We start from the raw sequence: 13,978 nt of genomic DNA, 5'->3' as shown, positions 1-13,978 counted from the left end.
ATAATTCAGTATTCAATAATATTAAATTAATGGATAATTTCGAAATCGAATTATTATGATTTATCACGGCTATGTATTATACTACAACAAAAAAATATAGTAGTATACGGTATACTACTCGTATGCAATGGTTGTTTGAGCAGTTAATAAAATGTTAGTTTTTTATCAGTTATCTTTGTTCTAGTGTCGATGAATAAATTTTATTTATTTTGTGATATCGTAATATCACAGTCTTCTATAAAACCATGCGTAATATCAAGGACTGTGATAAGGTGTTAACAAGTGTAGTGCATAAACATTGAGATAAGTAGATAAACAAATTGTTTGATATTGAGTAAAACACGTGCGCTTTAGGTATACTGATTTTTTTGTACTATGCCTCATTGTTATTTGCTTCAGACTTGTCTTGTGTTAAATTTTTGTCTGAACAATTTTCGTAAACGTGATTTTTAAGTTATTAAATTTTACAGTTTAATTGAACTGTGAGAAACTTTATTACTTGTTGTGTCGCGTACGATTAGCTACACTTTCAAATTTGTTAATGTAAGTATTAGGTCTTGGAATAAAGTACCAACGAATTAATTAACTTATTAAAACTTATTGTTTCTGCGGTTATAGATGGTTTATGAAAAACCCACCAAAAAGATGAATAAAAACGAAGATAAAACTTCTGGACTATACAAAATCGCTGCAAAAATAATTAAAAAAGTCAAATCTGGAAGCAGCTATAAAACTCAGCTTTATCAAGCACAGTATCCAGTAAGAATTTATTAAATTAAAACTTAATTTAGAAAAGAAAATTAGTATAACATCTGCTTATAACTAGATCATATTAATGTACTAGGTATTGTTACGAGCCCTATGACGAAATGTGTAGAAATTTCTATAAAAATATTGTATGCTGTACTGTGTGGTGACACGTTTTACATTTAAATTAATAACACAAGCATGTGGAGGTCAGGAGGATATCGTGAACAATAACTATTATTTAATTTGAACATTTAGATTATGTTCATACGTCTCACGTCTCAGAAAAGTCAAAACTTGTAGATATGGATATAGATACAACCCGACAAAAATATTAATCTTGATGCAAGGTTCTTTATGTCAACGAGTCATCACCTCTCTTATGTCATGTATAAGGGACCAGGGCAAGAGCTGTTTAGACGGTTAGGGATATCCAAGATATTCACAGGCTGGTCGTAACACCACTTTCAATCTTGTTAATTAGTATTTTGGAATCAGGTTGTAACATACCGCTCATCCTACACGTTTTTTTTATACTTATTGTATTTTGTATTAAGTTTAACGTTCAATAAAGATGTTACTAGAATTTATATACTAAGTATTCATTCCTGAGTTGATGTATGAATCGATCGAGTTGGGACGTAACAGTATCTAAAAATATAGTATTAATAAAGCATGAGATTATAACAGTTGTATTGTTTACCATTGGTACTCATCTAATATAATATAAATAAATAGAAATATGTCAAGGAATGCTTGGTACAATGAAATTAATTCAAATATATTTGAGTTATTGAAATGTTTGTATGTACCTTTGTTTGTATCTTAATTCCCAAGCCTTCGTGTTAATGTTGAGGTATAATTTATTTAAATGTTGTCAAGAGATAATATTGTATAGGATTTGATAGCTTATTTGTGCAGTACTTTTCAGTGCACTCTTGTGGATGGTGAAAAATAACGATTCTGTTATTATATTCTCATTATTAAATTTATGGATGTGAAATTGTATAAAAATTTGTTAAGCCTGTTAACTGAAACATTGTATACTCTGTCCAGCGAGAGAACGCATTCAAACTGACCAAAATCAATTTTTCTGCGCATTCCCCAATGATACCCAGCTATAAGCCAACCAGTTTTGATAGCATGGTGACGCGCAGAATCGATGCGTTCTCTCACTGAACTGAATGTTTAGTCTATACATCTCTTTTTCTCTTTTTCTTAAGAAGACGTTATTCCTGTATGTGTTGTCTCTGTCCTACTAATTTAGAGCATAGCAAATTTTCGTTCAGCAGAACACATTTTGTGATGTTAGCTTTACTATTAGAGTAAATTTACTTATTATCAAATTTAAAGGTAAGAATATTATCTAGGCATCTCATAGGCTTTTATTGATATCTTAATTTTTAAGTGAGTTATGGTTATGTAAAATATTAAAACTTTAAAATGCTCGTAACTCGCTTAAAAATTAATATATCTATAAAAGCCTATGAGATGCCCTAGATAATATTCTTACCTTTAAATTTGATAATAGGTAAATTTACTCTAATATTAAAGCTAACATCATAAAATTTGTTCTGCTGAACAAACATTTGCTATGATCTACATTAGTAAGACAGAGATAACACATGCGGGTATAATGTCCTCTTAAATATTAGTTTCTTTATCATTCTATGTGAGTGAAAGCCATCAATTTTCTTTCTGTTTTGTTAACCTAAAACTACTAAATATGAATGTTTATAAAAGATAAGATTTATATGTTTTATATTATCAATGCAAACTCTACACTGTTATACCCAAATATCGCTTATATTGTGATTCTATCAAATCTTTTAACAATAAAAATACATTTCAATATAATATACTAGTCAATCACAAATATAATTTTGTAGAAACAGGTATATAGTATATACCTTAACAAAATATTGAGCGTATATTGACCAAAGAACAAAACAAAAGACAATCGGTAATCATTGGTATATTAGATTCTTACATAATAATAGCATAATAAGTATGTGTATTTCCTGTTGAAAAAAAGTCAAAAATGTTCAAACAATAACTGTTTATTTAATAAAATCATAAAAAATTTGTTAAATTCAGACCTTCTGCATAAATTCGTGCACAAATATATATTTTTTTCATAGTCATATTTATATCATAAATTTATTCATAGATATTTTATTTAAAAAGCGTACTTATTTGTTATAGTTAGTTAATGTTTTAAATTATTGTTTTATAAAAAAAAAGGTATAATTTTGATCTAGATTGTATTATTTAAAAATAGTGCTGAGTAAAATAACAGAATCGGTATTTTATATTTATTGGTTTATGCGATCACCCACTGGAGCACAATAACTGGAAACTATAGCTTGTTGGTTTATACTAATTGAAACTAAAATTCCAACAATTTTTCATGATTATATTATTAATGTTGGTATTTTTTGTAAACTACTTATTTTTTGATTACTGTATACTTTATTAATAATTATTTATTTATCTATATCAGTGATGTATACCTTATTTACCTTATTTTTATATTTAAAATGGCTTACATATATATATTTTATTCAATATGAGGCCAGTTTGTGCGCATGGGCGTGGCATTATTACACAGCAAGCCTGCAGATAGTTGACTTGGTAGGGTAAACAAACAGGTGTTGTCTGACTGCCGCTCGACGAAAACTGGTTGCCATCTTGGTACGATCTCATTCCGAATAGAGTATAGTTAGTTGTAGACCCCAAAATTAGTTGCAAGTCATTTTTAAGTCTTTGACGAGCTATGGGCTGGGCATCACTGATCCACAACATACTTAATGTATAAATATTTTAGATTATTTTAGAGTTGAAAGTGATGAATATGTAGTAGGAGTATGGTCAATCAAATCATTAAAGATTGTAATATTGTAAATACTTGAATGAAATATATTATGGTAAAAATAATAAATACCTAGTAACAATAAGCTTAAAAATAATAAGACAATAGTAATATGCTCAAAGATAACAAAACACAATTACAATACAACTTAGAAGACAACAAGCATATACTGACCAAACATTACACTGGTTAATAGAAGACTGAATACAGAGTAGAAATTATATAATTCAAATACATACTATAAGAACATGTTATACCCGCATGTGTCGTCTCTGTCGTACTAATGTACATCATAGCAAATTTGCGTTCAACAGAACACATTTTGTGATGTTAGCTTTAATATTACAGTAAATTTACCTACCATCAAATTTAAAGGTAAGAATATTATTTAGAAAATGTGATATGCTTTTATTGATATTATCATTTTAAAGTGAGTTATGAACATTTTATTGTTGTAATATTTTACATAGCTATAACTCACTTTAAAATAATAATATCAATAAAAGCATATGATATTTTTTAGATAATATTCTTACTTATAAATTTTATGATAGGTAAATTTACTGTTATATTAAAGCTAACATTGCGAAATGTGTTCTGGCAAACGCAAATTTGCTATGATGTATGTTAATAACACGGAGACAAAAAAAGAATCCAATTTGCAATAAAATTTTTTTTATTTTATAATTAACATAATTATGTATTATAGTTTAAAAAGTACTTATCATTAAAAGAAATTTGAACTTTTAGTAATTATATTTAACAACAAACAGGATAACATATTGAAAAAAATTAAAGAACTCAGGGTGGATATATGAGTATTTTGAGTAATTTAAAATAATGAAATTGCTCTGTTCTATTATTCTTATAGAATTTGTTCAAATTGGTTTTTGTTTTTAGTTTAGTGACTTAATCTTATTATTATACAAATATAATTAGTTTCACCGTTTTCCCTTCTATTCTTATACATTTTATAATATAATGATTTTTTTTTTTCAGAATAAATTGTCATTGAATGCTGTATTAATGAATGTTTTTAAATGGGAAAAGGTTATAGATGTATTAGTAGAAAAAAGTAATATATTGGAAAAAGAATATAACATGGATCGTGATTTAGTGTATGTATTTATTACTGAAATGATGTGGTCAAAATTCGGATTAAAAGGCAATGCCAAAAATATATTAGCAGTAAAAAAATATAAGAATGAATTTTTAAAGCTTATGAAAGAAAATGATTTAGAAAAATTATCTGCTCCTACGCATGTTAAAGGTACATTAAAAAAAAATTATAATTTATTTATTACATTTTCCTACATATATAAAAGTTCTATTTGTTAATTTATTTTTAACTTAAGAACTTTAAGAAGACACCATAACCATGTTTTGTCTTACATATATGCAATGTATTAAATTTGGATTCAAAATCAATTTTGTGTTGTTAGCTTTAATTTTAATGTGAATTTACCAATTATTATTTAGGTTTTTTATACTCCAAGTGTGTTATAAGCTTATAATAGTATAAATTATTACAATTATTTTAAAATTATCATTATTCATTTAAAAGTAAAATATCAGTAGAAGCCTATGAGATATCAATGATATTATTCTTATTTTTATTTTTTATAATAAATCAATTGACCTTAATATTAAGAGGATGTAACACCCGCATGTGTTGTCTTCGTCTTACAAGTATGCAACATAGTAAATTTATGCTCAGCATATCATGTTTAGCTATGTTAGTTAAAAAATTAGAATTAATTGGCCTATTATGAAACTTGTTGGTAAGAACATTATCTGTGTTTGTATGTTAGTTTTTTACAATTATTCAGTTTAGTTTTGATGTGAGTTATGAGTATTTTTAATTTATGCTAAATTATATATGCATAACTTGCTGAAAATGTATCTATCGTAAAAAACTAATATACAAACACAGATAATGTTCTTACCATCAAGTTTCATAATAGGTCAATTCACTCTAATTTTTTAACTAACATAGCTAAATGTTATTTGCTGTACATTTTCTATGTTACTTACTTGTAGGATGGAGACAAAACATGCATGTATGATGTCCTATTAAAGTTAACAACACACAATTGGTTATACGAAATGAAAATTTGCTGTATTATATGTTTTCTAAATAAAGAGAACACTGAATACATGTGGCTATGGCATCTTATTAAAACAATTATTTTTGTGTCTACTGCCTTTGAAATGCAAATAATAATTTTTAAAGCTTTAATAAATTTATATTTTTCAGTTTTGAAACCTAGATTTTTCCGTGTTAACACATTAGTAACTACACTAGAAGAAGTATTAGAGAAATTATCAAAACTTAAGTTTAATAAATTAAAATCACCAAAATGTTATGCTGAATTTTTGGAATTAATTAAATCTGACAAATTCAATGGAAAAAATGTTTTTGTTCAAGATGTTCATATTAAAGAATTGTTAGTTTTCAATCCGAAAGTGAAGTTTTATGAACTTGAAGAGTACAACAATGGATCTTTAATTGTTCAAGATAAGGTAAAATTTATATTTTTAAATAACAATATTTAATACGAGGTAATGTGCGATTTGATTAAAATAATCATGTGATATTTAATTATTAGAGTTACTTTATTTTACCCATTTGATTAACAAAATAGTACGCAATATTTCATAGTTATTTTACATAGGTTTACACAGTAATGAAATACATTCAAACTACAGTAATATATTATGCGCGCTTATCACTGGTCAGCAGTGATGAGTAGGGTGCCTATGTGGCTGTCAGAGCCCTCTAATAAAAGTACTTCAAACCCCACATAGATAAAATAAAACATTTACAATATGAAAAATTTTAAATATCAATTTCACTCAACTTATCCCTATAAAAATAGTTAAAACTAAATAATGGGTACATCCTTATAGAAATATTAACAGTGTTATAAAGTATTTAAGTATTGGTTTAAAAAATATTTCTTAGTAATAAATACATATTATAAAGATAATTTTCCAACAAGGTTTTCAATATTTTTTTAATGCCTTTTACTGTATTGAATACTTTCTTTCTTTTTTACTATTTTCTGACTTAATTTAAAGTATTTAGAATTTTTTTAAATATTTAATCACCATCAAAATCTTATTTTTTTATATAATATCCTGTAGCCTCATCTACTATAAATGATACAAACAATGTTATTTAAATGTACCAAAAAAACATTTATATGATACAATTGATATAATAATTTAAATTTATCTTAATTAATACAATTTTTATCAATAAAATGTGTTAATTTTGATAATTATTGTAAATTTGTACAAGTTTATTTATTGAACTACAATTAATGATTATTTTTTACTATTTAGTAAACAATTTAAATTTAGTTGTAAAAAATTCCAAATACACTTTTACTGGTATTTAAAACTAAGAAATGTATGATAAAAAAAGAAACAAAAGAATTCGAATTAGTATACGTAATTTGATGAAAAATACAGTAACAACAATTTTTTACAACAAACTTCAGGGGACAGAATTTTTTTTTTTGTTTTAACGGAAATTTTGTTTTAACAAAAATTCAAAGAAGATCTTTATAAGCCTTGCTTTTTGGAAGGGGACTTCTATGACTTGTTATAACGGTATTCGTTGTAACAAGAATTTATTGTAGAAAATAGATGGTTAAAATTTGGCTCAAATATTTTTATACTTTACTTTTCATATTCCAATTATAAAATACAATATATAAAGTATAATATTGCAAGTGCACATTTGACAAATGTCATGACAAGGGCTCAGGACTTGCATAGCATTTAAAATCATTAAAATAAGCACTTAAAAACATCATTAAAAGCACTCAAATAAGCATTTAAAAAACTTAAATTTGAGCAAAAATATTTAATCAAAAAAACTGGTCAAAGAAGCAAAAATAGTCAGCTTCTTTTTAAAAAATCGATAAAATAATAATAAAAAAAGCACTTTCAAATTTCATAGTTGAATGTGTTGTTACATGACATACACTTCCATAGCACTCTGCTTCATTTTAAGTCAATCCATAAATATAATCAAATTCTTTAAGTCCTGAGCCTTTGATAATGACTCATGAGTATCAAAAGTGTATACTGCGCATAGACATTTTTCATTGGGGATGTCAGTATCTTATAAAAGAACTCAATGTTTATAAAAAAATAACTTCATAACTCTTCATATCTTTTATAAAGAACTCAAATGTGTCTGAGTTATAATTTTCTTTCTAAAATTAATTTTCACAGAATTATTTTATATATCTAAGTAATTTTAACATACTCTTATATTTTGCACTCTGACAAGAACAATGACACAACTTCAAAATGCAGTAATTAAGAAAATTACAGTTAAAAAAATTTATAAAACTTATTTTGAAATAGTAAAACTTTATTTTATATTTCAGATAATTCTTTTTATACAATAAATTCTATTATAGCCTATAAAATACTATTTAATTTAGTAACTCAGTTTTTGTTGAATACATTACTATTAAATATCGATAAACTTAAATCTTTTAGTTATGTCACTTTACTGTATAAGAATTTTTGTTCATAGGCAAGCTGTTTGGCTGCTTATTTATTAAATCCAGAACCAAATAGTACTGTATTAGATATGTGTGCTGCTCCTGGTATGAAGACATCTCATTTAGCTGCTATTATGAAAAACACAGGGTAAGTTAATTAATTTATACACTTTATACAACATATAATCATGTATTAATCGTAAAATAGCACCAGTGGTTAAATTTCTTGGTTATTAATTTTATATTATTTAATTTGTTGTTTTTTATAATAATATAATACATTGCTAAACTAACTTATTTTAATTTCTCAGTTTATAGTTAAACACAATTAATTTTAGAAAAAAAATATTTGCAAAATATTAGATACATCATGAGTAAATTATATTTATATTTATATACTATCTTCTATAATTTCTATCTACATACATTTTAAGTTTGTCAAGTTGCTCATAATTTGTTTGAGTTGGAAATTTTTGAAAAAAAAAAAGATTTGGCATAAGCGCTTGTTAAAAGTTTGCATGTTGTATTTAATTATCTTTCATTATTTTTAGACCATAGTGATATAACTATATAAACTATTCAATATTAAATAATTTTTATATTTTGTTTAAGATCTATAATTTTATTTTTTATTTTTGTTGTACATTTGCCATAATACATTAATTATTATATTTTATAGTAAACTCTATGCTGTTGATCGCTGTAAGGATAGATTCAATATAATGCAAAAAATGTTGCAAAAATATAGTGTAAACAATGTAGAAACATTCAATATGGATGCATTAACTTTTCCTTATTATGATGATGTTAAATACATATTGGTGGACCCATCATGTTCTGGTTCTGGTAAATAAGATTTGTTGTAATAATTATTTCCATGTACAGTAAATCCCATTACAACAAACTCCAGGGAATCGAATTTTTTTTTTTTGGTCTTAACGGAAATTTTGTTGTAACAAAAATTTGAATAAGCTCTTTATGAGCCCTGCTTTTCGGCAAGAAACTTCTATGACTTTTGTTATAACGAGATTTTTCGTTTGGTATTCGTTGTAACGGGAATTTACTGTATACATTTTTAATTTATGTCTTTTAGAAGAAAGTTGTGACTATTGAATTATACATTTTATTAAATTTCAAATATTTTATATTATTTAACAATGATTTTTCAGGTATTGTGGATAGAGTTCGGAATGATTCATCAGGACAAAATCAAAATTTTCAAATGAGATTGAAAAAATTAGCAAATGTGCATGCTCAGTTATTAAATCATGCATTAAAGAGCTATCCTAATTTAGAACGATTAGTTTATTCCACATGTTCAGCAAATCATGAAGAAAACGAAGCTGTTGTTGATGAAGCTTTATCTGTTAATGGAAAATTTAAGCTTTTAGATTGTACTAAAATGGTGAAAGGCTGGACTAACAGAGGAGTTCCTGGTTATGATTGTTCAGAAATGTGTCTTAATGCTGTTCCAAGTGATGACTGTACTAATGGATTTTTCATTGCTGTGTTTGTTCGCCGAGATTTAGAAGAGAATGAAGTTGCCGAAGAGGAAAAAAATATTGAAGATAATGCTATTGTTAAAGAAGAAGAAAATATTACAGATGATAAAGTTAATGATGAAGAAGAAAATATTGAAGGTAATGAAGAGGAAGAAGTAATTGAAGATAATGAAGTCTTAGAACAAGATAAAGTTATTGAAAATACTAAAATTGTTAAAAATAAAAATAAAAAAGCTAATAAATCAATTATTATTGATACTGATAAAAATGAAAAGAGTAAATCTGAAGTTAAAAAAGAAAATATTGAAAGTTTACCATTAGTAAAAAGTAAAAATGCAAAAAGAAGAGAAAGAAGATTGAAACTGGAACAATCAAAAGGTATTACAAATCACAAAAAAGTTAAGAAACAAAAAAAAACAAAAAATGTAAAAACAGAAGAAACAGAAGAAACCTAATTTTTGTATTGTTATTAATTTTGACTTATATTAATTTCATTAAAACTTATAACTATCATATTTTTAATAGATTACATTTTTTAAATGCTTAATATTGTCTTCCCTAAATATTTGGAAAATGACAGTCTTAAGTTTTTGATCTGATAAATAAATATTAGTTTAGGGTAGGGAACGTATACTAATATGAATTTGTATTGCTCAATTTTAAAGAAAGGTTAGTTAAATCTTATTTGTTGCATGGTACAAAAAAACCGAGGCTATAATTTTATGTTGTATACTTTTGCATATTATTTAGGTATTGTTTTGATTTTAGATGGTCATTTCATTTTTTTTCCAATAACATTCATCAAAACAACAATCAGTTTATGTATTCTGATATTACCAGGATATATATTATATAGTACATATACATATGCATATGCTTAATAATAATATAGTTTTAAACGTTTATCATAAATCATTTTTATAATCGTACTGATGGAACTCACAGAAGTCATAAAGAGTGCATAAAATTTAATTTAGTCATTTATATCGGCAATTTTTATGAGATTGAAGGATACTTATTGTTTTGTATGAAAAGCGTACAAAAATAATTATTTACAATCCACCGCAGTGTTCATCAGTGTTTCATGTTATTTAAATAGTTTGTCCTGAATAAGTATAGGGACAGAGTCCTCTTAAACGCGGACAGAATAAAATATGTTTTATTTGTTCTATTAAAATAATATTGTGTTTGATACACAGCCATATATAAATATATGGCCGTGGTTGGATATTTTGTTACATTATTTTACTGTTATTTTATTTGAGGTAGTATTATGATAGCCTAGTAGATGGCGTTGATTATACCATTTTACGTTATTTGAAAAAAACGTATATTTTTATTCAGTGCATTTTATCACACAAGTGTATTTTCGGACAAAAAAAAAATGTTTCGATACTTTAAAAACTTAGGTCGATGTCTTGTTATTCTCACAATCGAGTAAATAGTATGTCGCCCTGCTTAGAATCTAAAATAATAATATTTAAATAATATAATATATATAATAAATTGTAACGGGCTGGTTGCGGGAAGGAGGAATTGTATTTTTTTGAGACTGAGCTTAGTATTTTATGTTGTATATGATCAGTCGTAGGTATTTATTATTTATATTCTATAATATAGTTATGTGGTTAAATCCAAAAGTAGGTTGATGGCTGGTAAACATATATAATAGGTACAGATAAATCTTATTTGTGTTAGGACTAATTTTAGTATTGGGCTTAATCTAGCACGTGGATACAAGGTGGGGGGGGGGGCTTTGTGGGCTGAAGCCCCTCCCTTAGGCCTTGGGTAACTAACTAAAATATTTCAAAACTTAATGCCTATGCTTTTATGTACTTGAAGAAAATTTTTTTATTTAGCCTCCCTCCGTATAAGATAATTAAGATAGTACCGAGTATGGAAAATTACTAGGTTAAAAAGTTGATTAATAATTTTTAATTATTGCCTATAGGGACACTTACGACTTAAGTCATACGTTGTGATTGTGATTGTTGTTTATCTAACTCAATCTTTTACCAAAAAATTTTAAATTTATTTGTTTATTTTATATAAAATATTAGGTAAGTACCGTAAAAAAACGAATAAATTATTCAGTTTAAATTGCAATTATAAATATTATGTACAAACTTGATTTTAATTTAACGAATTATTTTTTAAATTAACTGAATAAAGAAAATTTGATGCAATGAATTAAAAATTTATCATAACGCTTTATCTACTTACCTAATGCCCACCTTTTTCTACTGGTGTCACTGTACAAATATGTCTTGCAATTATAAATTGTAGTGTAGGCACCCGTTATATTCGATTGGTGCAACGGTGAAATTATAATATTATACGGGGAAGGATTTGAGTATTTGACAGCAAATAATTTTAAATGATCAAATTTGTCTAGTATTAGAAATCATAGTACATGCAACGTAATGTAGATATAGAATATATAATACAATAATATAGAATCAGGAATCACGATTCGGGATAGGTATTCAACGGCGTGTATTCTAATTAAATTATGTGCCGTGCGTGTATACCGATTAAAACGATACCTACGAAAACACTATCATATTAATGTATTGTAGGTTTTGGGCGGATATTGGTAAGTAGATATTCACTATTTTCGAACTATGGTCGACTGCATTTCATGTGCGTTTACCGTAAATCGTGGTCGACGTAGGTAGGCACATCGAATGATGTGTATTGCATGTAACCGGATATAATAACTATTAAAATAAAATTTATATAATATGAGTACAGAGTAATATGATGACAATATATAGGCCCGTTGTCGATGAAATGGATAGGTACTCGTCATAATATGTACCTATGTATAGAATTATAGACACGAACAATTCAAACCATTTTATTTACACATTTTTATAGTACCGTACCAATATATTATATTATATAGTGCAATTGATACAATGATACCTAATTATAATCTAAATAATAACCAGGTAAATAGGTACTTATATTTTATTTTATTTAAATTAATATCGCTTATGTCGTTGAAGGCTTATTTTATTATACATAAAACAAATATCAATCCAAATTAATAATCTAATAAGATTCTAATACAAGATGCAGAGAATTAGATAAGTATATAATTTGTATATTCATTTAGAATTTTCATGAAATAGGAAATTAAACCGCACAAATAGAAACACTATTAAAAAGAACGTTTTAGTTCGAATAGTAATTTAAAGATAAAACCGCCGTTATTGAATATTTCTTATTCAATAAAGTGTCTTTGATTGCATACGTAGGTATACATATTATTGCTAATAAAATAATTGTATGTGCTAAGTTGTTGGTGCATAATGTAATGTGCCTATTATTCTATCAGTGGCGTCATTTCAATTTTTGTTTGACTAGGGCAACTACTAGCTAATTTTCCGACTCAAAATTTTTTTCATACAGTTCACATACAACAGTGCCATAGTTTGCGAGGGGTAAATTTTCAAGTATATGAACGTCACACACAGGATTTTGAAGTATTAAATACAAAAAAATGTTTTCAAATATAGAATAATTGAGTAATGTGTAAATAAATAATAAATAGGTAATAGGTATATCTTTTAATACTGCAAATTTACAAGTAGTTAACAGTATTTACAGTAAATACTAAACATCTTGATTAATAATATAATATACTTCTTTAAAAAATACAACAAAAAATTGACAATAAATTTTTATTTATAAAATATCAATATTCAATATTATAATTTATAACAATGGCCATCAGTAGTTAAAAATAAGACTTCTTATAATTTTTAAATATGCCGACTTAAGGTTGATGTAAATGAGTAAATTTTAGACTAGGGTCTAGGGAAAATGCCCAAGTTGCTCCCCCCAAATGACGCCACTGTACTCTATTGTATTAACTAAAAGTCTATCATGGTAGTGTATAACACGTTTTTGATTACTACTTATTAGGTAATTTAGTAATTTTAGGACGTTTCAATAAATTTAATATTAAGTTTTGTGGGGTTTAAAATCATGAAATTTAAATAGATATTAAAATGTTAATTTTATCCAGCAAATTATCTTTGTTCAAGTTTACAGAGTTCTAAAACCGTTAAAATAATAAAATTATTAACAAAATATAATAATGTTATGATGCTTATAAAGTTATACTTTATTTAATGAATAAATGATCAGCAATTATACACTATACATATTATTACAAAGTTAACAAGGTATCTTCCACTCTTCGTTCCTTACCATTTCCTTTTCATTTGTAAATGAGTCACATCCTTGACACTTTATTAATATTGTCGGATGTATTCTAGTCTGGAGCTCTTATAGGCTTTTCTCTATTATTCTCATTTTCT

The 13,978-nt window shown here is 26.0% G+C and overlaps 1 protein-coding gene across 1 annotated transcript; it reads left to right on the top strand.

The window, feature by feature from the left end:
- Positions 1-339: 339 nt before the first annotated feature.
- On the top strand, positions 340-10,169 carry LOC113556731 (probable 28S rRNA (cytosine-C(5))-methyltransferase). The gene is made up of 7 exons (XM_026961855.1): positions 340-543; positions 619-759; positions 4,619-4,889; positions 5,877-6,142; positions 8,178-8,293; positions 8,825-8,991; positions 9,315-10,169. The coding sequence occupies exons 2-7, from the start codon at positions 619-621 to the stop codon at positions 10,100-10,102; spliced, it is 1,749 nt and encodes a 582-aa protein (XP_026817656.1). The 5' UTR covers positions 340-543; the 3' UTR covers positions 10,103-10,169.
- The last annotated feature ends 3,809 nt before the right edge of the window (positions 10,170-13,978 follow it).

The sequence above is a fragment of the Rhopalosiphum maidis genome, chromosome 3 (genome assembly GCF_003676215.2).
Source record: "Rhopalosiphum maidis isolate BTI-1 chromosome 3, ASM367621v3, whole genome shotgun sequence".
Classification (NCBI taxonomy): Eukaryota; Metazoa; Arthropoda; class Insecta; order Hemiptera; family Aphididae; genus Rhopalosiphum; species Rhopalosiphum maidis.
The sequence above is the reverse complement of the archived record's forward strand: the minus strand, read 5'-3'. Positions and strand labels throughout refer to the sequence as shown.

What these genes read in the sequence shown, in the direction of transcription:
- LOC113556731 (XM_026961855.1), top strand. Translation starts at nt 619, where the DNA reads ATGGTTTATGAAAAACCCACCAAAAAGATGAATAAAAACGAAGATAAA. An exon ending in TTTATCAAGCACAGTATCCA is followed by an intron (nt 760 to 4,618) that starts GTAAGAATTTAT and finishes TTTTTTTTTCAG; the next exon opens with AATAAATTGTCATTGAATGC. An exon ending in CCCATCATGTTCTGGTTCTG is followed by an intron (nt 8,992 to 9,314) that starts GTAAATAAGATT and finishes ATGATTTTTCAG; the next exon opens with GTATTGTGGATAGAGTTCGG.